General features: G+C 39.9%; 1 protein-coding gene across 2 annotated transcripts; it reads left to right on the forward strand.

Moving 5' to 3' along the window:
• The first annotated feature begins 1,898 nt into the window (after nt 1-1,898).
• Nucleotides 1,899-26,385, forward strand: G6PC3 (glucose-6-phosphatase catalytic subunit 3). Of its 2 annotated transcripts, none has more exons than XM_070727701.1 (7): nt 1,899-1,941; nt 9,411-9,641; nt 13,435-13,541; nt 18,566-18,656; nt 20,371-20,489; nt 23,521-23,662; nt 24,628-26,385. In XM_070727701.1, the coding sequence occupies exons 1-7, from the start codon at nt 1,925-1,927 to the stop codon at nt 24,986-24,988; spliced, it is 1,068 nt and encodes a 355-aa protein (XP_070583802.1). In that variant the 5' UTR covers nt 1,899-1,924; the 3' UTR covers nt 24,989-26,385. The 2 variants fall into 2 exon arrangements, with proteins under 2 accessions (XP_070583802.1, XP_070583803.1); XM_070727702.1 differs by lacking the exon at nt 1,899-1,941 and adding an exon at nt 3,548-3,609.

The following is a 26,385-nucleotide window of genomic DNA, read 5'->3' on the forward strand; positions in this document are numbered from 1 at the left end:
CCCCTGGCTTAGTAGATGCTCCTGAGCAAGCACGCTTGCATTTCAGTTCTTAAACCCGCAGATGACGTGTTCGAGAGTTTTAAGTTTAACCTGCAGTAAAACTGCCTACTGCGAGCTGCAAAGTCTGAAGTGAGGACGGTCGGTGCATCGCCCCTAAGGATGCAATGCTGTTTGGTGGCAAATAAATCGGACTCCCATTTAGTACAGATGAAAAAATTAGGACCATTCAATTAGTTTAATAACTTGTCATTCCTCCAGGAGCTTAAAATGGTGACCGCGGCAGACTTTCCGACATTTCCCGATTGCCAATCGTATTGGATTGCGAAATGGTCCCTGACCCCCAAATTAACCGGTCTCTAAAGGTGGATCTGAATCTCCAATGTCTTTAAGTCTTTCAACTCTACATCACTGTAGCCTTCGCAGGCATTTATTTTAACATATCAGTTGCAATTCAATAGATAGTCACTATCCTGACATGCATATGGTTAAAATAGATTGCTACAGTACTTGCAGCCCTAAACAAAACAACAGAAAACCATCAAAACATACACAGAATTGGGAGAAATATGGATAATAAGTGACTAATTTTTCTGAGAACGGAATCACTGTTTTGGACAAATAAGATTAAGCAGCATACATTAAAACTGATTTTCTGGCTTTTCATAAAAGTGAGACTCCCGTATATTGACATCTAACAGTTTGGAACACCACTGCAGGTAGTCCTCTACTTAAAATCACAATTGGGAATTGAACTTTCATTGCTAAGCAAGGCAGTTGTTACTTAACAGTACAATTACTTAATTACTTAAGTCTCATCCAATTTTATAACTTTTTTTGCTATGGTTATTTAGTGAATCACCACAATTTTTAAATAAAACATTCAGTCATTAAGCAAATCCACTTCCCTCCAATGACTTTGTCAGACTGGAAAAATAGCAAATGATGACCACATTACCCCGAGAGTCTGTACCATCAAAAATTTATTCCAATTGCCAAATTTGGATCATGTAACCACATGGACACTGCAATGGCTGTAAGTGGTAGGACCAATTGTAAATCATTTGTCCACAGTTATAATTTCAGTCACTAAATAAATGGTTGTATGTTGAAAACTACCTGTAGGTGGCAATATTGGATGGAATATATTTCCTATAACTTACTGGAGCTTTTAAAGAAGAGACTGGGAGTCATATGTTCAGAATGGTATAGGGTCCCATGCTTGGGCAAAAAATTGAACTAGAAGACCCTCAATGTCTCTTATAATGTTATTCTATTTCTATATTTTCTGCTAGCTAATTGTTAGCCAGATTTTTGTAGTTCAAATATGGTAGCCCTGATTAAAGAAAATTGATGCAAAGTAGGCATCCGTGGTCAGCCTTTCAAAGGTGAAAGAAAAAGAATTCAAACAAATTTTTCATGCAATTACATAGCTATCTCTGATTAACATAATTCAAGTTTTACAATGCCCAGCAGATATATACTGTATTTCTTAAAACAAGTCCTTGGAAATCCCATTGAAATTAGCTATTGAAGAAGCAGAATAAACGCAAGTTAGAAGTTTATATGAGGTCAGCATCAATTTTCTGGGTTTGCACAACATGCCGAAACAGAATAACTGTACAATTTGAAGTCACATGAGATGTTAGTTTTAAAATGCAATTAGCCAAATTATTGTTTGGTATATTATTTAGAGGCAGATGGTGATGTGGTTTCCAAATTTTTGTCAACTTTAAATTTGTCAGATTTCCTTTTTGAAATCTTCCAAATTATTAGTACATCTTCTAGGACTGACTTTTTTAGCTACATATGTTTAGCTACATTCCCAAGCACCCAAAAATGATATTACCTCCATCCCTATTAATGTTCTGGAAGTCCCTCAAAACCTGGCCATTTCACCAGACTGGGATCCCAAAGAATTAGCAATATGGCTCCATCATTGTGGTAAATACCCTCTCCTGTGCCTTGTGTTTTAAATATTTTTATAGTAATAATTCTTTTGTATTTTTTAATAATGATTAATGAACTTTTTGTGAGATAGATGACTATTTAAATACTGTTTGAAGAAATACTTCATTTTGGCTCTCCTGAAATTTGCAGAGAGAAAGAAATATTCATTTCTTTATATTCTGTATAATTTTGTATTAACACTTTTCTGGACTTTTCTTTCTTTCTTTCTTTCTCTCTTTCTTTCTTTCTTTGTCAAATGTGATTGGACACACAAGGAATTTGTCTTAAGTGCATATGCTGTCAGTGTACATAAAAAGAAAAGATACATTTGTCAAGAATTGTGAAATAAAACATTTAATGATTGTTATAGAGTACAAATAAGCAATCAGGAAACAATATTAATATAAATAGTAAGGATACAAACAAGTTACAGTCATACAGTCATAAGTGGGAGGAGATGGGTGATGAGAACAATGAGAAGAGTAATAGTAATAGTAATGCAGCCTTAGTGAATAATTTGACAGTGGTGAGGGAATTATTTGTTTAGCAGAGTGATGACGTTTGGGAAAAATGGTTTGTGTCTAGTTGTCTTGGTGTGCAGTGCTCTATAGCATTTAAAGCTAGAAAGAACTTGGCATATCTCTAATGTAATTAGAATAAATTAGAGTACAACAAATTAGTAATTTGTTGAATATTTGAATGAAGATAGAGGCCAATTGATCAGCAGAGACTTTTAAGCAAGAAGGTGTTATCTTCTCCTTGCTTAAATGTCTGTGCTGATCAATTAGCCTCTATCTTCATTCAAATGTTCAACAAATTACTAATCTGTTGTACTCTAACGTACTCTAATCTTCTCTAGATCTGGTACTTTTCCATGCTTGTCTGTGAAATAGATCTTGCACTTCCTTTTCTGTGATCACCAGGGTTTGTGAATCCCATAGGATGGTGTCAGTTGTAGGAGGTTTGGCTGTTGTTGGTCTCTGAATGTAGGTCTATCTGGGATGGAGGTGTGGAATATGTTATATATCTCCAAGCAAAGTACAGGACAGGACTGATTTTTTTTTACCTTAGAGAAATTCTTCAATATCTCCTGATACTTTTGAATGCGTTTGGGGGTGGGTGGGGTTTCAACTTTGTAGGTGGTGTGTGTGAGAGAGTGAATGAGCCTATTATTTATTGATTGATTGATTTTGTCCAATACATAATGAGGGTTTTAGTGGGTATACACATAGTAAAATACAAGATGAAGGTTATAGAGGATATACAGTACTCATATACGGACGAATGGGACAATTAAAAATGGATAATAAGAAATGGAGAGAAGGGCTCCTAACATTAAAAAATATATCCTAACAAACCTACCAGTCATTTAATGAATGATATTTTAATATAATGGCTTTCTGAGACTCGTCTATTTTAAAACTTGGGAGCTGCAAAAATCAGATCATATGGCAGCAAAGAGTTCCGTGCCACCTGCCGTACACAGAAATACACCTAATCCATAAAACTATTGCAACCTGAAAGATTACGCGAATCTTGGTGAGTGTCCCTTTGTTCACCCGGTAATCAAGCCGGATACTGATGAGTTGGTATCTCTAAGACTTCTGGGAAATGTAGTTTGGTTATTCAATGGCGCGAACAGTCAGAAGCCGGCAATTGCAGGTAACGGAGAGGTGACGAGTAATTGAACCGAAAGAGCAATGGTGGAAGCGGACAAAATCGCAAAGAAAAGAAAAGAAAGAGTGAAATCTTTTTAAATCGACCTTGGGAAATTCAGAAACACAGCTAAAAATAATAGTTGATTAATATTTCTTTGTAATATTATAATGCTTAAAATACAATACTTTATTTAGTATATATTGTTGTGCTCTGGTGAGGGGAGGGAGGATTATATGAACGTATTAAATATAGGTTCAATCAGCACATGAACCTTTTCTGGTATCGTGCTTTGTATTCCTAACGAAGAATGTTACACTTAACCTGTACGTGTGTTATTGCACGTTGCTTTGTCCTCAAGAAATCTCTTCCAAGAAATCGTGGATGTAGTTTGGGGAGAAGGGCTAATGCAGACTTTTATAGTGTGCCAGATTAGGGCTTCTAATTGGTATGGTTTACTGAAAGCATCAGAAGAACCAGGAAGTTCCTAGTGTGAAAGTTGTCCTTGAACTGTGATGCTTTATGCATAGTTCCCTCTAAGCTGAGCAGTGAGCAATCGCTCACTTAAAAATCATCATCAACTCAGAGTTTTCCAAACCTGCCCAGAAGCCGAGAGGGAAAGAGTGAGAGGGAAGGAGAGAGAGAGGAAGAGAGAGGAACAGATAGAAAAAAGAGAGGAAGGAAAAGAGAAAGAAAAAGAATGGGAGTAAGGAAGAAAGAAAATCAAAATCTAGTTTGAAACTAGCTCAACTATTTAAGTGGCATTTTGATATTGATAGAGTTGCCCTATTATGAGCTCACTGTTATAGACACACAGTACAGTATTTTATTTTGATATTCTCTGAGGCAAAACAGGGTGGGTTTTTTATTCATTTATTTATTTATTTATTTATTTATTTATTTATTTATTATTTCTGTGCCGCCCAGTCCCAAAGGGACTGCCGCTCAGACACTATTTATTTATTTATTTATTTATTTATTACTTAGATTTGTATGCCGCCCCTCTCCGAAGACTCGGGGCGGCTCACAACATGTAGAAACTATACTTTTCCGCCCACCCCCCAAAAAAATTAGAGGGAACACTGGCTTTATGTATGCCATTCTATGTTTCCCTCCCAGCTTCTCAAAACTGAAATTATTTGGCAAAAATTACAGTTAGTGATTGTGAGTTTTCTAAACTTTATTCTAAAGCCATCAAGGACAACTAGGATAATTCATCATAATGATAAAGTAAATGGCAGAGATGGATATTTGAGCTTGGTTTTGAGCATCTTGTTTGCTCTAAAGTGGTGTTTCTGAACCTTGGCAATTTTAAGATACTGGATTTCAAATATCTGAAGAATTCTGGGAATTGAAATCCATTAAAGTTGTCAAGATTGAAAAACACTTGCTTAGTATTTCTCAATCTTGTTTGTAAAGAGAACCAAAAAAATACCAAAAGCTGTTCCCTCCTGCTAATTCTCCAGCCTTGAAATCTCTATTTATGGATGCTATCAGTGATAATATACTAGTGAAATGACAGAGGAACATTTGAAGATTTTTATTCTGTTCTGGAGAAATACATTTGTGGAGCCACAGCTAAAAATTTATGAGGGTTAACAAAACCCATGCCAGGACTCTTGAGCCCTAAATGCTCACTTTACACCATTTATTTATTTGATCAGATTTCTATGGCACCCTTCTCCTGCGACTCAGGGCCGGTCACAACAAAGAAAATAGTACATAAAGAAATCTAATATCTAAATATTTAAATCTACTAAAAATCTCGCTACTAAAAACATAAAAACCTAATTTAAGTTAACTCTAAAAACCCCTGCACATTTAAGAAACAGACATCCACATCCATCCTAATTCTTCATTCATAAATATTAAATGTTCTTAGTGACCCCGGGCCTGTCAATAGAGATATGTTTTCAGGACTTGCGAAAGACTGGGAAGGTGGGGGCAATGCAAATCTCTGGGGGGAGTTGATTCCAGAGGGGTGGGGCCGCCACAGAAAAGGCTCTTCCCCTAGGCCCCACCAGACAGCACTGACTGACTGACGGGACCTGGAGAAAGCCAACTCTGTGGGACTTAGTTGGTTGCTGGGATATATAAGGCAGAAGGCGGTCCCATATGTTATGACCTATAAAGTCATGTGGGGCTTTATAGGTCATAACCAACACTTTGAATTGCATTTAGAGACCAATTGCATTCGGAGACCAGTGGGCAACTAGTGCAGCTCGCGAAGTGTTTGAGAAACATGGGCATATCTTGGCATACCCATGACTGCTCGCGTGGCTGCATTTTCTACCACTTGCAGTCTCCGAACGCTCTTCAGAGGTAGCCCCATGTAGCAAGCATTGCAGTAGTCAAACCTCAAGGTGATAATGGTCTTTCTTGCCCCACAAAATGTTGCGTAGGGGACAATATGGTGTTACATGTTCCACAGGGCTAGGGTAGTTGTTGAAAATATCTCTTTCCAGGTCTGCTATTCTGTGGTCAAGAACAGAAGACATTTTTCATAGGTGAATCAAATAGGATAAAGATAAATTTCTGAAGGTTCTCCTATTCGAAATCTTTAGTGGAAGAATATTTCTGTTCAAAGCCATTTCCATCCCCCTCTTTGGCCGAACTCATAAAATCCAATCAGGCTTGCATGGATCTTATTGAAAGAATGCATATACTCTGCCACTTTTCCACCCCCTGGAATAGTAATTATTACTAATTATTTGTATAATAAGGGACCATGAGTAGTGTACAAAACTGGAAAATCCTTGCAAACAGATAAAACGCCAAATCAAACGAACAGTCCAGACTAAAACAATTTTATGAGCAAAACAAATCAAACAAAATAAGAGTTCTACACAAACAATAATACATCAACCTCAGACTTGGGTGGAATTAAACAGAGTTTTCAGTTCTTCCCTTGTTTCAGGGTAGGTGGGGGAGAACACTATTCCAGAAGATATCACTTTTAATAGTTTTTCCTCCAAGATCTACATGGCCTTCAGGTAGGCCATAACAAACTAGCTGTTCCTGAACTCCACAGTTGAATCCATGAGCATGTTATAACTGTTTTAATTTTGTATTCCCTGGACAGTTGAGTTGTTTTAACAATAAATTAAACACAATAAAATGAAAGAAATAATGTTTATTGTGGTTCATTGCATAGTCAGCCTCATATTTAGATTGGATTTGGCATTTTTGTCCACTGATCGAGTCCTTATCAAGGACGTGGGATAGCAGGTATTGATGTCAGATATAAGTTGTTTCCAAGTTTAAGTGCTCTTTGTAATAGACTGATGGTGAATTTGTCAATGCTAATGGTGTTCCAAGTGGTACTTCAGGTGTTTTGGGATTGCATCAAGTCACCTATTATTTTTGGTACTATTGGTGCTGCAATATATTGAATATGTGACAAATAAATTGTCTGGAACTAACCATTTGAAATACACTCTGTTGTGATTCAGTCTGAGGCTCCTCAGGGAACGGCTGGAACTCTGCCGGCTCCATGCTCAGAGGGGGAGGACGAGGAACAGGAGGAGGAGGAGGAACAGGCAGACGGGGAAGAGGAATGTCAGGACGAGGAGGAGGGAGAACAGCCTGAGACCCCCGGGGGGGAGCTCTCCCCAGCGAGTAGCCTGGAGTCATTAGATGAGAACGCACAAGCCATCATAGATATGAGGCAGAGAAGGGCAGCACAAAGAAGGGGACAATTAGCCAGGTATTTCCATCCCTAATAGGCAACAGCTGGGTTTGGGTGTGGTTCTCCTGAGAAAGGTTGAAAAGGCAGGCCCGCCCTTCCTGTATTGTGGAGAGTTATCTTTTGGGAGTCCTGTGGCCTTGCTTCGATCTTTGGCGTCTCTGATTCTGGCTTGTGGCCTCGAAGGCTGAAAACTTGGGGGAGGCGTGGGTTTTATTATCTACAGTGGTGTGTGTGCCAGCAAGAAGCCTGTTGTATTGTCTGGCCGTCGTGACTCTTCTGTGAAGCTTCATAGCATTCCAGTTTGTAAGAACAGTTTTTGTTATCTGTGTTTGTTTTCAAAGATACAAAATGACTTTGCTTTTTACCAGCGTGTCTGGATACTCTTTTTAGTTGGTGTTGACGTCTGGGGGAACACATTCTAGGACTCCCTTTAACAAAGTATATTTCAATGTATCTGTTTCCATTTCTAATGCAGCCTTTTTCAGCCTGGGGCTTACTAGACAGATACTGGTACTTCTTCCAACTTCCATAAATCCATAGTAACTGAGTATAATGGATATTTACACTTCTTCATGCTACCAAATTAGAAAAGACCACTATATGATTTCCAGACCCAAATTTAGAATGGAATGTCATTCTTGGCCGCCCTCAAGAAACACTCTGTATTCTAACTAAAATTATCTTCTCCATAGCATTTAATAAACCGGATTTTTCTATGCCCATCCTTCACTGGGATGGTTTATTTCTCACATTGCTATTTGCTGCCTTTAAGATTCTTGGTTGTTGCAAGATGTTTTATATGTGGATTCCTTATAATCTTATTTTACATTTCAGTTGATTGGGTTTTAAAAAAACTAAAAGCAAAAGAAAGATATATCTGTTACTTTAGTTAACCACTTTGAACATCTTGGGGGTGGGGAGGAGAATGCAAGTGTTTTTAAAATATTATTTTAAACATAATAATTAATTTAGGTTCCATTTAATATGTTAGCATACTGGTTTTATTTCTGCATCACGATGTAATTCTTTTACCTTCTTGTTTGTGTAATTTATGCATGCTCCTGTGATTTAGTTCATATTTGTCCATAATTTCCTATAAGCTTGTATCATTACTATGGGATTTTTTTTAGTTAGTTTTGGAACTCTATAATCGAAACAGGAGCAACACAGAATATAGTTTTTTTAAAAAACAACCAAGGTAGTGGCTTTGTTTGGTCACACTGTGTCCTATTGTCACAGCTGCCATCTTGACATTTTTACCCTAAAGGTAGTCCTATAATGCCAGCATATCCACCAAAGTGAAATAATAAATGATTATTAAGTGCATATTTCTGCCCTACATGATCTTTCTCAACTCTCTGATTATATATATATTTATTTATTATTTTATTCATTTATATAGTTGCCCATTTTGTATCAAGGCCTATGAAAAAAGAAAAAAAAGAAATGGAGAGGTTTAAATGACGGTATGTGAATGGTAAAGGGCAATGGATGTTTATTAACAGGGTATGCATGCATGATGACTGAGATGCTTAGGTTTATGCCTAAGCATGGCTTCGCTTGTATCAATTTGTGGCACTGGGATGCAGGAGAAAGGTTCCCAACAAGGTGTTTTGATATAACATGGCCATTGGTGTTTTGTCATCAATTTACAAGGTCCTTTCCCAACAGTGTTGGCCTCCAAAATGGCTATTGCTTAGAAGTCTAAAAGGTGGCCAGATTGGGTTATCTTGCATCATTGTGTGCTGCTTCTTTATTGTTTTATTTTTATTTATTTTGTCCAATACACAATGAAGGTTATAGAGGATATAGTAGAGAAGAAATACGAGATATAGGAGAGACTATAGGATAGGGGACGGAAGGCACTCTAGTGCGCAATCGTTTAACTAATCCAATAAATGAATGAATGAATGAATGAATGAATGATTTGTAAGGGGCATAAGTGCACCATTGTGCCTCCTGTCCCTGTCCTAGTCCTACTGTCTTCTTCATTTATCTGTTATCTAATACATGCTTGACGAAACAAAGAAACAAACTTCAGAACAACTTCTGTTGCAAAGGCATTTGGCTCAGCAAGAATTTTCCCGAAACACATTTTAATTCTTCTCATCTGTTTCAGTTCCACCAACATGGATATCTTTTACACTAGCGGTGTCCAGTTTGCCGAACTGCTTCAGGGTGCTCTGCCTGGACTGAAGGATTTTTGGCTTTGGGTAACCTTTTTCGGCGATCCCAAATGTGTCTTCACAATCTATTTCCCTCTTGCCTACTTCCTGCTGGATAAGAAGATTGGATTGTCGGTGCTGTGGTTGGGGCTAATCTCAGAATGGCTGAACTTGACGTCTAAATGGTGAGGAAAAAGCAAGGGTAAAAAAATTACTCCAGTATTAGACTGGATTTGTTCCTGTGAACTGTATGGAATGTTTGGAACCTAGCCATTGAATTTTTGGCGTCCAGAAAGAACCCATAGGAACAAGGGCAGTATTACAGTGATCCCTCGATTTTCGCGGGTTCAAACTTCGCGAAACGCTATACCACGGTTTTTCAAAAAATATTAATTAAAAAATACTCCGCGGTTTTTTTTCTATACCACGGTTTTTCCCACCCGATGACGTCATACGTCATCACCAAGAGTCACTTCTCTCTCTCTTTCTCTTTCTTTCCTGTCATTCTCTGCTTCAATCATTTTCTCATTTCTCTTTTTTCTCCCTTTTTCTATCATTTTTCTCTCTCTCTCTACCTTCCACTCTCCCCCCTCTTGCTCTCTCTCTCTTTCTCCCTCTCCCTCTCTTTGAGAACGCCTGCCCCCACCTCTCCTGCAGCCCCCTCGCTGATAGCTGGGACGAAAGTGCTCTCAGCTAAGGGACTGTGAGAGGGGCGAGGCAGGCATTCTCAAAGCGCTCAGAGCGGCTACCGGCCGAATTAGGAGGATGAGAAGCCATAGCTGCCAGCGCTGCTGCAGGAGGACCCGTGTCCGAAGAAAGCCGGTGAGAGGGGTGGATTGGGCGGGCGGGCAGTAGCGGCGAGGGGGCCGGAGGCGCTGGGGGGGAGGGGGCAGCCGACATTCAAAGCAATCTTTGCCGGCCTCCGCACTTTCGTCGCTCCCTGCCCTAATTTCAAGCCCGGCTCCTTGCGCTGCCTTGAAAAAGGGTGCGTGGGGGTAGTTTTTGGCTGTCCATAGCCAAAAATGGTATTTTTATTTCCGCACCGCTACTTCGCGGAAAATCGACTTTCGCGGGAGGTCTTGGAACGTAACCCCCGCAAAAATCGAGGGAACACTGTATTTGGATTTTGGAAGTTCAGATTCTACAGTAAGACAGAAACTTCTGTGCTTTTGAAAGTTGGGGAAGGATAGATCCAGCTTTTTGTGACCCAGAGAGAAGAGCCAACCTACAGGAGGAATTAAATACAGAACATAAACTTTGTTCTGCACGGAGGACATTTTATAGAGCTACCTCCAATTTACAGAGGAAGGACTCCTTTTCATGGTTTATAAATGAATGCTTTTGTAGCTGAGATGGCATTCACGTAGCAAGCATCAAATATATGAGAACTGACTTTAAATTAAAGTAATTACTTAAACAACCCCAAGATGAAAGAACTTATTCAGTGATTCTAGACGGTGGGGAGAGCGAAAATCAGTCATGAAAAGAATTGGAATATTTGATTTATTTGTTAGACTTATATCCTGCCTTTCCTTTGGAAGCCTTTTATGTAGGGAATCTTGTAATAACTTGGACTCAGAAAAAATAATTCACTCAAACTTACTCTTTGAATTTCTACTTTCAACCCATGCTGCACTGTGTTTAGATAGGATGACTTGAATTGCAGCCAGAAGCGCTTTTATTTGTTATTAACTTACAGTCCATTAGTGTTCATTTAATGAAGTTTAATAGAATTCTGTGGAGTAGCAAAATATGTTTTGCTTTCAGAGGAATTAATTTCAAGGCTTAGAACAAATTTGTAAGTATTCATTAATGGAACAAATGTTCTTGTTCTGTCCAGGATAAAGAATTATATAATTGCTCCATTAAGACCAAGGAGAGGATGGCTTATACTACTATAGTAGTCTTTAGAACTTGGAATACATAGATTGTGTACATAGGTGGTCCTCAACTTATGACCACAATTGAGCCCCAAATTTATGTTGTTAAGTGAGACATTTGTTAAGTGAGTTTTGCCCCATCTTAAATCCTTTGTTGCCCTAATTGTTAAGTGAATCACTGCAGCTGACAATCAGTTGTTAAGTGAATCTGGCTCCCCCATTGGTTTTGTTTGTCAAAAAGTTGCAAAGGAGGATCTCATGATCTTGGGCCACAGCAACGATCCTAAGTATGAACCAGTTGCAAAACATCTGAATTTTGATCCCATGATCCTGGGGATGCTACAGAGGTCATAAGTGTGAAAAATGGTCCTAACTCCTTTTTCAGTGCTCTTGTAACTGAACAGTCACTAAATGAACTGTTGTAAGTCAAAGACTGCCTGTATACATGAATAGGGCTTTCTTGGAAGAAAAGGTTGAGTTGACTCTCACCCATGCATTATTGCAGATGGATTGAAGAGCAGTGTAGATACATTGCCTGCATTCTGTCCGGGAGTCACCCTTGGTGTGCACTCTGTGTATTTCATTGGCTTGTGAAAATCTCTAGCCAACATTTGCAAATAAAGCTCTTCTGCATTAACATGTGAAGGAGACTTTGATTCAATTGGAAACTGTTGTTCTCTTTATTCTTATGACACCTGTTAGTTATGGGTGCAAGACCTGATTCTGTGAGAAGTCCAGTAGAAATTAACAAAGCAATGTCCGGTTGCAGATAGCTCTGCCTTAACAAAAGTGCGAAGCTTACAATCCTTGTGCTATAAGATAAAAATTAGAGTCAAAATCAGTCTTACACTGATAAAAGATAATGTTTAGTAAGAATGGTGCAAGCTTGAAGTATTTTCTGGAACTGGTGAAATTGGTGTTTTAGTTCACCTTCAATTCTGAAAATTCTCTTAATCACTGTAGGCCAGTTGCATTCTTTAAGTCCAATATTCCTCATTGGATTGTTGTAGCAAAATATTGGATGAGGGTGCACTATCTAATGCAGTGTTTCCCAACCTTGGCAACTTGAAGATATTTGGACTTCAACTCCCAGAATTCCCCAGCCAGCGAGTTGAAGTCCAAATATCTTCAAGTTGCCAAGGTTGGGAAACACTGATCTAATGTATCTCACCTTGAGTTCTTAGAAGAATGATGTATGTTCTGTCGAGCTCTCTGGTAAAATCCTCCCAAAAATGCCCAGATACAATTTCAGACACACACACGTTTGAAAATTCAAAACAATGTTCTTTATACCGAAAAATGCAAATAAACGAAGCACTCTTTTTGTATAGCAAAGAGCACTTGTCTCCAAACAAATTGGTAATTTGTACAAGTCCCTTATCAGTTCTGTGATACTTAGCTTGCAGCTGTGAGGCAATTCACAGTCCTTCTTCTTTCACAAAGTGAAACACACTTTGCTCTGGTTTAGTTTCAAAGCGGGGGAAAATCAGCACACAAAGATCAAAGTCAGCAAAGCAGGCATGAAACACAACGATCAAATAATCCTTCACAACGGCCAAACCCACAGGCTGCTATTCATAGCAGCCTCACTAATTACCACAGCCCCACCCAACCACAGATGGCCTTGTTTTCTTTGATAATAATCTCTCGGTTGTTGTTGCCTATGCATCGCTCTCTGCATGCGTGGCTGTATCATTAACTCTTGTTCTGAATCCAAGGAGGAGCTAGATAATTGATCTCCTTCTGAGCTGTCTACCACATTCTCCTCATCCCCTTCACTCATGTCTTCTTGGTCAGAGGAGCCTTCATCAGCAGATTCCACCGGGGGGGGGGGGGGCAAAACAGGCCTGCAGCATGTGGATGTCTCCCCCACATCCACAGTCCTTGGGGCAGGAGCTGGGCCAGAGCCAACCACAACAGATGTATATAAATCAAATGAATCTATCATCAATAAAACTAGAAAAATAATAGTTATCAATTGTAAACAAGTAGTAAACAAAGTGGCAAGTAAATTTAAACTTCCTAGCGTTTTGGAAGTCTTGAATTTGTTCTTCCCAGCTCTTCATTATATATATTTCCTCTTCCTCCTATTTCCAAGGTTGTTGTTTGGCGAACGGCCCTTCTGGTGGATCTCTGAATCAGGATTTTCCCAGAAGAAGGAGATTTTTCTCCGTCAGTTCCCATCTAGTTGTGAAACAGGACCAGGTTGGTTATCCAGTCCAATAGAAATTGAAGAAAATAAGTGTTGAAAGTTGATGTTACCCTCTAACCCACACTCTTGACATAATGTCCTATAAAGTTCTTGAATGCATCATTTGTACTTTGCTTTTAATTTAAACCTGTTTTTCTTTGGGTCAATCAGTGTTTCCAGATTGGCTATGCCTACCATGCCAATTATTGTGTGAATAGGGAAGGCTTTCTCATGCCACTCATTTTGTGCAAATAACGACAACATATTTTTATATTGTTTGGTCATCCAAATAACCTGTCCAAGGACAGTGGTGGCGAACCTATGGCATGGCTGCCACAGGTGGTAAGCGGAGCCATATCTGCTGGCACGTGAGCTGCTACCCTAGTTCAGCTGCAATGTGCATGTGTGTGCCAGCCAGCTGATTTTTTGCCTTGTCTGGAGACTCTGGGAGGGCATTTTCAGCCTCCAGAAAAGGCTTCAGGGAAACCTCTGGAGCCTGGGGAGGGCGAAAAATGGATCTACTGGGCCCACCAGAGGTTGGAAAATGGGCTTTCACGCCTCCAGAGGGCCTCCGCGGGAGGGGGGAGCTCATTTTCGCCATTTCCAGGCACTGAGTTATGGGTCTGGGCACTCGGGCATGCATGATAGCACCTGCACAAGTGCTTTTGGACCCCGAGAAAAAAAGGTTTGCCATCACTGTCCTAGAAAATACCAACGTTGCCATGGAAAGTTCAATAGTTTACCTATAGGCTATTTATAATGCTATTTTGTCTTCATTTGGACCATAGATTCCCAGTATTAAAGTCTTAGTCCCCTCTAAGTAACTTTCATTCCAACATCTCTGCCACAATCCCTAGTCAATATAAGTTTTGTAATAGAGTTTAGAGCGTTTGTATACAAAACAACTCCATTTTCTTTTATCCCTACTGAAATGAATTCTCTACCTAAGCTTCGTTTACTCCAGGGGGATGGAAGGTGTAATAATCATGGACACATTAACATATGGTAATTCTTGAGCAAAGCTTCCCGAGCTAAGAAGTCTCTCAGTCAGCTGTGTTTATTTTTATAGTAATCTTCTTGTGCACACAGTTACAATGATTAGTTTATCCCAAAGATAGCTATCTTTTAACAATGTGATAATTGGTTAATATACAGACCGATCATGTCAAGCATATCGGCGAGTGTGTGATTATATTGTGCTAGTTTAAACTTTACTGTTGAATAGAACAATAGAAAGAGCTGAGTAAGTAACCTTTACCTTAAACAGAACAGAGAGCAGAGTGTTTAGTCAAGATAGTCAAGATCAATGTTCCGTATCGTTGACAATAATTGACAATAACCTACAGAAGGTAAAAGAAAGGGAAAGAACTGTGGGATGAGGGGGGAAAACAAGGGGGAGAAAAGCATTAACTTTTGACTTTTTTCAGTGAAACAGGATAAAAATAATAAACTTTTTAAAATAAACTTTTTTACTTATAGAAATAGCTAGTACATATAAGTACAGTGATACCTCATCTTACAAACGCCTCGTCATACAAACTTTTCAAGATACAAACCCGGGGTTTAAGATTTTTTTGCCTCTTCTTACAAACTATTTTCACCTTACAAACCCATCACCGCCACTGGGATGACCCGCCTCCGGACTTCCGTTGCCAGCGACACACCCGTTTTTGCGCTGCTGGGATACCCTGAGGCTCCCCTCCATGGGAAACCCCACCTCCAGACTTCCGTTGACAGTGAAGCACTTGTTTTTGTGATGCTGGGATTCCCCTGCTGGGATTCCTCTGCAGCATCACAAAAACACAGAAGTCCAGAGGTGGGGTTTCCTATGGAGGAGAACCTCAGGAATCCCAGCAGCGCGAAAACGGGCGCTTTGGCTGGCAAAAGGGGTGAATTTTGGGCTTGCACACATTAATCGCTTTTCCATTGATTCCTATGGGGAACATTGTTTCGTCTTACAAACTTTTCACCTTAAGAACCTTGTCCTGGAACCAATTAAGTTTGTAAGACAAGGTATCACTGTATAACAGGAAATATATTTAATCGGTAAGTCCCAAAATCAGAATTTCATTTTCTCCTATTTTATAATTTTTTAAAAAATCTGTTTCTTATAAGGAAATAACACCTTGTTGAACTTTTCCAAATAATGAAGTACAGGTAGCCCTCAGCCTGTAATCAGAATTGGGGCTGGAATTTTTGTTGTAAGTTTGGGGGTCGTAAAGCGAGTCATCTATTTTTATGATCATTTTAGTGTTTTCATTAACTGAATCACCACAGACAGTGAATGAATTGTGTGGTCATTAAGCAAATCATGTGGTCATTATCCAAATCCAGCTTCCTCAGTGGAGGGTTTCTTTGCCATTTTTTATGGAAATCAGCAAAAAAAATGTTTGCGAATTGCAAATACTGTATGTGACTGCAGGATGCTACAAAGAGCTGGAAACGTCCTACCAGTCAATGACTACTTCAGCTTCAACCGCAACAACACAAGAGCACGCAACAGATTCAAACTTAATACGAACCGCTCCAAACTTGACTGTAAAAAATATGATTTCAACAATCAAGTTATCGAAGTGTGGAACTCATTACCAGACTCAATTGTGTCAACCCCTAACCCCCAACACTTCTCCCTTAGACTCTCCACGATTGACCTCTCCAGGTTCCTAAGAGGCCAGTAAGGGGCATACATAAGTGCACTGGTGTGCCTTTCATCCCCTGTCCAATTGTCTTTCCTTTCTTTCACCTATCATATACAGTGATACCTCATCTTACAAACGCCTCATCATACAAACTTTTCGAGATACAAACCCGGGGTTTAAGATTTTTTTGCCTCTTCTTACAAACTATTTTCACCTTACAAACCCGCCGCCGCCGCTGGGATGCCCCGCCTCTGGACTTCCGTTGCCAGCGAAGCACCTGTTTTTGCGCTGCTGGGATTCCTATGCTGGGATTCCCCTGCAGCATTGCAAAAACACAGAAGTCCAGAGGTGAGGTTTCCTATGGAGGGGAACATCAGGAGAATCCCAGCAGCGCAAAAACGGGCACTTTGGCTGGCAAAAGGGGTGAATTTTGGGCTTGCACGCATTAATCGCTTTTCCATTGATTCCTATGGGAAACATTGTTTCGTCTTACAAACTTTTCACCTTAAGAACCTTGTCCCGGAACCAATTAAGTTTGTATATTCTCTTCCTTTCATATATCCTCTCCTCTAAGTTCACTTTTACCCTTATATATATTACCACATGTCTTTTTTTCTTCCTATGTATTTGTGTATTGGACAAATAAATAAATAAATAAATAAATAAATAAATAAATAAATAAATCCATCCAAGCTGGTATCCAAGCGCCCAAATAACAGTTGTGATTGCAGGGGTGGTGCAGCTGAGACTGTCATAACTTCAAGTTGTCATTGACAAAACTGTTATAAGTTGAGGACTGAAATTTAATTCTATTTTGAGCAGCATTTGCTGCATTTTTATTCCATATTAGGCATTGATAATTAGTGCCGAGTTATTTTATGTGACATTTTTCTTCTCCCATTTTACCTCGACAGTTAGATCATGAGGGCAGTGTCCTTTACTCTAAACTGCGTGCTGCAATCCGTGACTATATTTTGCAGTGGTTTTGATGAAAAACATTTACCGTATTTTTTGCACTATAAGTCGCACTTTCTCCCCGGGTGGAAATGTCTGTGCACCTTATAAAGCGAATATTGCAAGGCCGGGGTGGGGGGCTTAATGTCACTGCCGCCGCCTGTCACTGCTGCTGCCGCTTGCCGCCACTGGGGAATGATGGAACCTTCACTGCCGAGCAGCTCATTGGTGGTTGCATTGGCCTCCGGAATGCTGCTGATCAGCCCTGTTTGCTATTTGCTGCCGCCACCAATCACCACCGATCACCACTGCAAACGGCAGCGGTGATAGGCAGCAAATAGCAGTGGTGAATGGCGGCAGCAGCAAGTGGTGGCAGCAGCGAGGGCAGCAGCAGACCTAGAATAGTGATTGGCAGTATTCTAAGAGGCCGATCCAACTGCCAATCAACTAATTGGCAGCAAAGGCTCCAATGTTCCCTGGTGGTGGTAGCAGCTCAGCTCAGCTCAGTTGACCAGTGGTGGACGCAATGGAGTAGAGCCCTGACTAGCCACTTGCTGGGGCAGCAGACTGACCAGGCTGTTTGCTGCAAGGACATTAACCAGATGAATACTGGACAGAGGCAGAGGCAGATTTTTTTTCTTGTTTTCCTCCTTTAAAGCTAATGTATGTTTTATTGGTCTGGTGCATCTTATAGTGAGAAAAATGTGGTACTTCTGATTTTTCCCCCTAAAACCACACCCATAGCAAACCCTCAGTTGACTTAACAATTGCTGCAAAAAAGATTGTAAAGTAGGGTTGGTCATCTGACCAATCCATTTAATGATATGAGTTATTTATTTATTTATTTATCTATTGGATTTGTATGCCGCCCCTCTCCGGAGACTCGGGGCGGCTAACAGCAACAATAAAGCAGTGTACAATAGTAGTCTGATGTTAGAAATAATTAAAAGCCCATTAATATAAAAACCAAACATACATACATACATACCATGCATAAAATTGTAAAGGCCTAGGGGGAAAGAGGATCTCAATTCCCCCATGCCTGGCGGCAGAGGTGGGTTTTAAGCAGCTTACGAAAGGCAAGGAGGGTGGGGGCAATTCTAATCTTTGGGGGGAGTTGGTTCCAGAGGGCTGGGGCCGCCACAGAGAAGGCTCTTCCCCTGGGTCCCACCAAGCGACATTCATTAGTTGACGGGACCTGGAGAAGATCCACTCTGTGGGACCTAACTGGTCACTGGGATTCGTGCAGCAGAAGGCGGTCCCTGAGATAATCTGGTCCGGTGCCATGGGCAGGCTCTGTTATGGTTGTAATTTGAGGACTACCCATAGATCATTAATTTAATAACACTATGTGACATAATTACTTTTCCTTTATTTTTTCTCTCTTTTATATGGATGATCATTAGCAACCAGAGGGATTTTATTTCTTTTACTTTTTTTTATAGGCAGTCCTTCTGGCCACTGTATGATCACCGGTGCAGCCCTGTGGCCAATTGTAAGCATTCTGGCCAAACAGACAGCCCAGAACTCTAAAAGGTATTTAGCAATTACAATAGCACTTATATACCGCTTCACATTGCTTTATAGTCCTCTCTTTACAAAATCAACATATTGCCCCCAATAATCTGAGTCCTTATTTTATCGACCTCAGAAGGATGGAAGGCTGAGTCAACCCTGATTCTGGTGAGATTTGAACTGCCAAATCGCAGTCAGTCAGCAGAAGTAGCCTGCAGTACTGCACTTGAACTACTGCGCCACTGTGGCTCATAATGGGCTCCATCCCGCTCTCGGTTCCCCAGGCCCACTGGCAGAATCAGGTCTTCAGCCCCTTCCAGAAGAATGTTAGAGTGGGGGCCATTCTAATCTCTGAGGGGATGATGTTGCAGAGAGAGGGAGCCACCATGGAAAAGGCCCTTCTTCTGGGTCCCACCAGGTGTATCTCCCTGCTCTGATGAGTCGGATAGATGTGACTGGAAAGAGATGGGCCTCAGATAACCTGATCCCAACCCATTAACGGCCTTAAAGGTAACAACCAATTGTACCCAGAAGCTAATTGGCAGCCAATGCAGCTCTCAAAGGAGAGGTGATACATGTGCACACTGAGGTCTGCACAAAACCATGCGGGCGGCTGTATTTTGTACCAACTAGAGCTTCCAGATGCTCTTCAAGGGCAGCCCCATGTAGAACGCATTGCAGTAGTCAAGACGGGAAATGACTAGGGCATGAGTGACAGAATAGGGATTGTTGATCCAGGAAAGGGCATAACTTGCACATAGCCCGCAGTTGCACAAAGCCCACCTGGCCACAAGCACCACCTGTTCTTTGAGTAGGAGTCATGAGTCCAGGAGAAAGCTTAGATTACGCACTGGGTCTGTTTGGGAGAACTGCCATCCCATCCAAGACCAAAGATGGCAGTTCTCCCAGTGGACCCCAAACCCAGAGCCACTCAATGTTGCCAGGGTTAGTTCCAACCGATTCAACCTGCTGTGGTTGGCTCTGGGCCAGCTCCTGCAACGGGGAATTTGGATGTTGGCTTAGGAGAGTCCTCAGGTCCCCAGACACTTGTCTTACTGCCATCAGCTTCTGACAGTGAGGATTCCTTCCCAAGGTCAGACTCTGGGGAAGAAGAAGAATCAGGTAGAGAGATGGATGCAGCCAGCCCATTAGTTAATGACCCCATTACTGCGTCATCGGACTCAGAGGAGGAGGATCGGTAGATAGATGCCAGAATGCGCAGGTTCATGGCTAGAAGGGACCAACTGCGCAGGTATTGTCGGAGATAAGGGAGAACACCAGTAGCTGAGACAATTAGACTAATGGAGTTGCTGATAAATTACCAGCGTTGCAGAGAGCGCATGTGGGAGTTTATCCATTTGGAGAAGGATACGTCGTGTTTGCTTTGTTCCTGGACTTTCACAGACTTTTTGGGATTTCACAGCTAAGTAAATCTTGTGGATTCACTCGAAGAGGTTTGGCTACTCACAGCTGCTCTTATCTGCTCTGTTTATTTTTTGTCTTTCATAGCTTTCAAGGACCGTTATCTGTGTGTGAGCTAGTTTGCTGAGTTTTATTTTAGATAAACTGTGTTTCTGTTTACTTTATAACAGCGTGTGTGTTTGAATTTACATTTCTGACTTAATTAGGGCTCGTAACGTGAAGCCCAGCATAACACAACCTTGCAGGTGGCGGCCATGGCCAGGTGCTGAGTTATTTTATGTGACATTTTTCTTCTCCCATTTTACCTCAACAGCTGGATCATGAGGGCGGTGCCCTTTACTGTTTATTTTATCCTCTTGCTGTTAATCGGACTATCACGTATCTTCATTCTTGCTCATTTCCCCCATCAAGTTATTGGTGGTATTTTGGCAGGTAAGTTTGTCATGAAAGTTAGCAGTATGTTATCTGTTCTAGACTCTTGGTTTGCTTGTATATGGCAATGCAGTATATCAGCCCAGTTTTTAAAGACCCTTTTGGAAATTTGCTTTCAAGATTGATAAAGGCACACGTCACTGAGAATATTTCTATCAAAAACCACTTTCCATGGGTAATCTAGTAGGACCATTACTATAGTTTGTCTTCAGTATCTAAGTCTGAATCCTGACTGATCCATATAATCCATATAAACCCTCCTCGGAGAGGGATGGCATACAAATCTAATAAATAATAATAATAATAATAATAATAATAATAATAATAATAATAATAATAATAATTATTATTATTATTATTATTATTATTATTATTATTATTATGTCAGTACAACACAGCAAACGAGATCACTATGCTGGATTTCGTATTTCATCACCAGTCAGGCGCTTCTCAAGCACCTAGGACTGCGTGATGTAGCGGCGAATTATGTTTGCTGATCCCAGTAAAGCGGCCTTTTGCAATTGACAGATGGAGATTTTGTCAATTCCAATGGTTTTCAAATGTCCGCTGAGATTCTTTGGCACTGCACCCAGCGTGCCAAGTACCACTGGGACCACTTTCATTGGCTTACGCCAGAGTTGTTGCAGCTCGATTTTTAGATCTTCCTATTTTACTAATTTCTCAAGCTGCTTCTCCTCAATTCTGCTGTCCCCTGGGATTGCGATGTCGATGATCCATACTTTCTTTTTCTCCACAATCAGGATGTCTAGTGTGTTATGCTTCAGAATTCGGTCAGTCTGAAGTTGGAAGTCCCACAGTAGTTTTGCTTGCTCATTTTTGACCACTTTTTTGGGTTTATGATCCCACCAGTTCTTTGCCACTGGTAAATGGTAGTTCCAGCACAGGTTCCAGTGGATCATCTGTGCCACAGCATCATGTCTATGCTTGTAGTCAGTCTGTGCGATCTTTTTGCAGCAGCTGAGTATGTGATTGATTATTTCACTATTATTATTATTATTATTATTATTATTATTATTATTATTATTATTATTTCCTCCAGTATTCTCTGTAACTGCCAGCCAATTACTTTCTTACAGCATTGCTCCCAAAGGAATGTTTGGAAACTGGGTATTTAAAATAATCAAATTAAGCAATACATTAAGCAATGTAAAATAATGCACTTGGGGAAAAGGAATCCTCAATCTGAGTATTGTATTGGCAGTTCTGTGTTAGCAAATACTTCAAAAGAAAAGGATTTAGGGGTAGTGATTTCTGACAGTCTCAAAATGGGTGAACAGTGCAGTCAGGCGGTAGGAAAAGCAAGTAGGATGCTTGGCTGCATAGCTAGAGGTATAACAAGCAGGAAGAGGGAGATTGTGATCCCCTTATATAGAGCGCTGGTGAGACCACATTTGGAATACTGTGTTCAGTTCTGGAGACCTCACCTACAAAAAGATATTGACAAAATTGAACGGGTCCAAAGACGGGCTACAAGAATGGTGGAAGGTCTTAAGCATAAAACGTATCAGGAAAGACTTAATGAACTCAATCTGTATAGTCTGGAGGACAGAAGGAAAAGGGGGGACATGATCAAAACATTTAAATATATTAAAGGGTTAAATAAGGTCCAGGAGGGAAGTTTTTTTAATAGGAAAGTGAACACAAGGACAAGGGGACACAATCTGAAGTTAGTTGGGGGAAAGATCAAAAGCAACATGAGAAAATATTATTTTACTGAAAGAATAGTAGATCCTTGGAACAAACTTCCAGCAGACGTGGTAGATAAATCCACAGTAACTGAATTTAAACATGCCTGGGATAAACATACTGTATATCCATCCTAAGATAAAATACAGAAAATAGTATAAGGTCAGACTAGATGGACCATGAGGTCTTTTTCTGCCGTCAGTCTTCTATGTTTCTATGTTTCTATGTTTCTATGTTTCTATAACTTATTGAGGATGGGACATTAACTCTGCTGCATTCAAGGCAGGATGCAAATATCCCTTCATCAAAGATGCATTCCCTCTTCCTGAATATTGTTTTTCCTGGCAACTTTCACAGCCAAGTGATATCAAATCCACAGGTGATTAGACTAATGGATCAGAATGCCATATCCATTTTGTCTGCATCCTTCAGCTCTAACTGAGCTTAAATAACTACGGATGGCAAGAGTATCAAGAAAACTTATCGGATCAAAAATATTACCAGCTTCTTCTTTAAAATTATCCTTGCTGCTGCCCTGGCCTAAAAGCATATTTATTTCTAACTACATGGTCACAAGATTGCAGTGGAAAGTTGGCTGAAGAATAGTTTATGAGATTATGAATTTGGTAAAGAAATTAGATATCTCTTAAATTAAGAGTGGCCACATCTGGATCTCTTAGTTAAATCCTTGAATGGTTTTATAATAGGTCATTTAATATTCCTCATGGACCATTGATTTATCATAACAGACATAATATGATTCCCTGCCCCAGCTTATATTAATTTGAGAAATAATATATTAAAAGATGCTTGAGATAATCAAGAAGGGACTTTCATGTAGAAGAATCATCATCACATAGGTTTTTTAGCTTATCATTTTTGCAATTCAGAATGTATGTTTGATAGTCCTCTGGTTTCAAATTTAAAAAGCAAAATAAATACAATAAGCCTGACATCTACTAATTTTTTCCTTCATCTACATCTCACCAGGTTATCCTGAGATTTTTGCATTTTGCTTGTGTGATTCCAGCAGATTTTCAATTTTGAGATGGGACAGGATTGGACAGTGAAGATCAGAATGGTTTGCTTGGCAAAGACTTCCAGTTTTTAACCTTAAATTCCACCCAAAATCCAAACAGAAAAGGCAGCAGTAGAACTGTATTTTTAACACTACTCTCCAGGTGATAATTACCATATCACCAAATGCTGATTGGTGATCTGGCTAATCATAGTCTGTTGGCCTCTGCTTTAGAACATCCAAAGATTAAGGCAATAGAGGTGGCAGTTTATATTGAAAATTCCTTTCTCCACCATCTCTCTTCAGGGATCAGTTTAGGTTGGCTATTTCAATCCTGGGTTCCACTGGACAGAGGATTCCGCTTCTACCTGATGACTTCATTCTCCCTTGGGCTAAGTGCCACAGCGATTTATTGGACATTGATTATTCTTGGCATAGATCTCCAGTGGTGAGTTCCTTCGGTGCACAGGAATGCATGGGCTCCTCTATTTTCACAGGCTATCAAAATACCTTAACAGCCTTTCTTAACTAGCAATCCTTCGTGGAACCTAGCACATGCTACCTGCAACACTATGATGCTACTTGCTGGTCAGCGTGGCTATTTTCTGTATTTGCTGGTGTTGGGCAGACAGAAAAGGGTAAGACAAAATGGCTTAAGTTATGCCCTAAGCATGAGATGAGGGCAAGATTACGAAGACATCAAGCGAAAGCAATGTGTTGATTATGCTATAAATACATGAAGCTCTCTGTTTTGTAGGCTGTTTCATGCACATGTCCGCCATGAACTTTTAAACCCTTTTCCTGGCTTGAAAAGGAGGAAGGGAAGCTATCCGTCCACATAACCAGTGGGTGAAGTTTGCAGCCATTTAATGGTCTTTTAAAGACCTTGCTTAATTCTGACATCTTGAAAGATCTTTCACCAAATACCAGGCATATTCAAATAACAAAGGAATGACTCAAATGTTGATTTAAACATTTGTAGGTATTCACTTCTAAAAAGAAAAAATCCAGTTTACCCATGGACACCACATTTTGTAATTTTAGAGATTCAGGGAGATTCTAGAACTACTAGATTTCAACTTTTTCCTCCCATAGAACTGATTACAAAAAGGGACGAGTACAAGTGCACTAGAGTGCCTTCCGTCCCGTCCTATTGCTCTCCTATATCTCCTATACCTTTCTTCTATTCCTATATCTCTTCTTCTATTCTTTCATTGATATGTTCTATTACTATATCTTCTTTTCTATTATTTCTTAGATATATTTTACTATGAGTATCTCCTCTATAACCTTCCTCATGTATTTTACTATTTGTATATAGATATATACCCACTAAAACCCTCATTGTGTATTGGACAAAATAAATAAATAGGTAAGTTTCACATGCCTCTTTCATCTTCTTGTCTTCTTTAGGTCAACGAAACTTGCTGCAAAGTGGTGTGAAAATCCCAAGTGGATCCGCATGGACACATACCCATTTGCTTCCCTGTGTCGTGATGTAGCCACAGTCCTTGGACTGGGACTGACCTTTCACTCTTCATCCTATACTCAATTGAAGCTGGAGAGACTTGGTTGGCTTCAGAGGGGATGGTGTGCCATCCTGTCTCTTGTCATCCTGTACTTCTTAAGTAGAATGGGCCAGCCGCAAGACGTGGCTCTGTGGTATGGGCTGAATTTTGTAAAGTATGCTAGTTTCCCCTGGATAGTAATTTCACTGATTCCCAGAACAATCCAAATACTGTCCTCTCCAGGAATACCATCTCACATAGATTAGCTAGTTTTTCCTTGAAATATTTATTCTTTGCCCTTAGACTTTTCCATTGAAGGAAATGTTGTATTTCCTTCAAGATATAGATGCCGTGGCCAACCCGCAGTCCATGGGCCACATGCGGTCCTGGACATTTAGTAATGTGGCCCATATTATAAAATATTAACATGAAAATTCAATCTGTAGGCCACCTCCGTAAGATCTCTGGTTCAGTCTCCAATATTTTCACAGAGGGTTAGAAAAAATTCTCCTGTAAAATCAATGGAAAACTGAATTAGGTAGTTTGATAATTCAGTTTTATATATGACAACTTCCTCTAATTCTAAGTGCTTTGTCTTGCCTTAGTTTGGTCAACAGCTTGAGGACAAAGTCCTATCACTGACCAGCATAAAATAGCTTTTTACCAAAATGAGGTGAAATTGTTTCACGTGTCGAAGTTTGACATTGTTTGATGCATTTAGAAATGTCCCCATTAAAGATACATGTCTTTATTCAGTTCTATAACCCAAAGAAATCAAGACAAGATATGCTATGTTGAGATATGCTATGTTTTTGACTGGTAACTTCTTCCTAGAGCAAAAGTCTACCCCAACAAATTCAATTTTTATAAAGCTGACTGATTCATTGTGAGTTAGCATCATGGAAGAGCTCTTCGAAGGGTCGAACATCCTCTTCCCAAATATTCTGCTGCTTTCTGGAGTTGAATTGGAACGTTTTCCTGATTTGTGTGAGCATGGATCCTCACAATATGTACTATTCGTAGAGTCGTATGCAATTATTCAGAAAAAAATTAATCTCTTAAAATCTCAGAAATATTGGAAGGGCGTCATATTGGAATCCAAAGCTACAACGGTTTTCAGATATGCTTGTCCAACATTTTCTGGTAGATCCTAGCCATCCCCTTCAAAATAATTTGAGTTCATTGTTGAACCATTCTAACCATCCAAACATGGTTGATCCCCCCCATCCTATAGTTTAAGTTTAGCATCTAGTTCTGCTTTTCAAATCAGCAAAAGACAAAGAGATCTCTTCTTTTTGAAAAGCACAATGGAATCTTTTCTTTCCTCTTAGTGTGATATGTATCCTTACCATGTGTGTTTTGCACTACAATCAAGCAGATGGTATTGAAAATGATAACTGCACTGGCATACTTGATATCAGGGCATACCTGCTCACCAAATAATGGAGAAATATAATCTCAGGGTATCCCATGGCTGATTTGCAATGTTTAAAAAGATGTTATGGTAAATTAAAATGTTCAAGTTGCTTTTTTTCAACTCTGTATAATGTGTATGTTTATGATTAGTTCTGTGCAGAGTAGCTGGTGTGAATTTATTTTATACTTTGGTATATTTAATAAACTTCTATTAGGTGGATATTTCCACAAATGAAGCTGCATTTTA

This window comes from Erythrolamprus reginae, chromosome Z (genome assembly GCF_031021105.1).
Source record: "Erythrolamprus reginae isolate rEryReg1 chromosome Z, rEryReg1.hap1, whole genome shotgun sequence".
NCBI lineage: Eukaryota > Metazoa > Chordata > Lepidosauria > Squamata > Dipsadidae > Erythrolamprus > Erythrolamprus reginae.

Excerpts from the sequence above, each read along its gene's own strand:
- G6PC3 (XM_070727701.1), top strand. Across the intron at positions 13,542-18,565 it reads TAGTTGTGAAACAGGACCAG|GCAGTCCTTCTGGCCACTGT; the intron begins GTTGGTTATCCA and ends TTTTTTTTATAG. Across the intron at positions 18,657-20,370 it reads ACAGCCCAGAACTCTAAAAG|CTGGATCATGAGGGCGGTGC; the intron begins GTATTTAGCAAT and ends TTACCTCAACAG.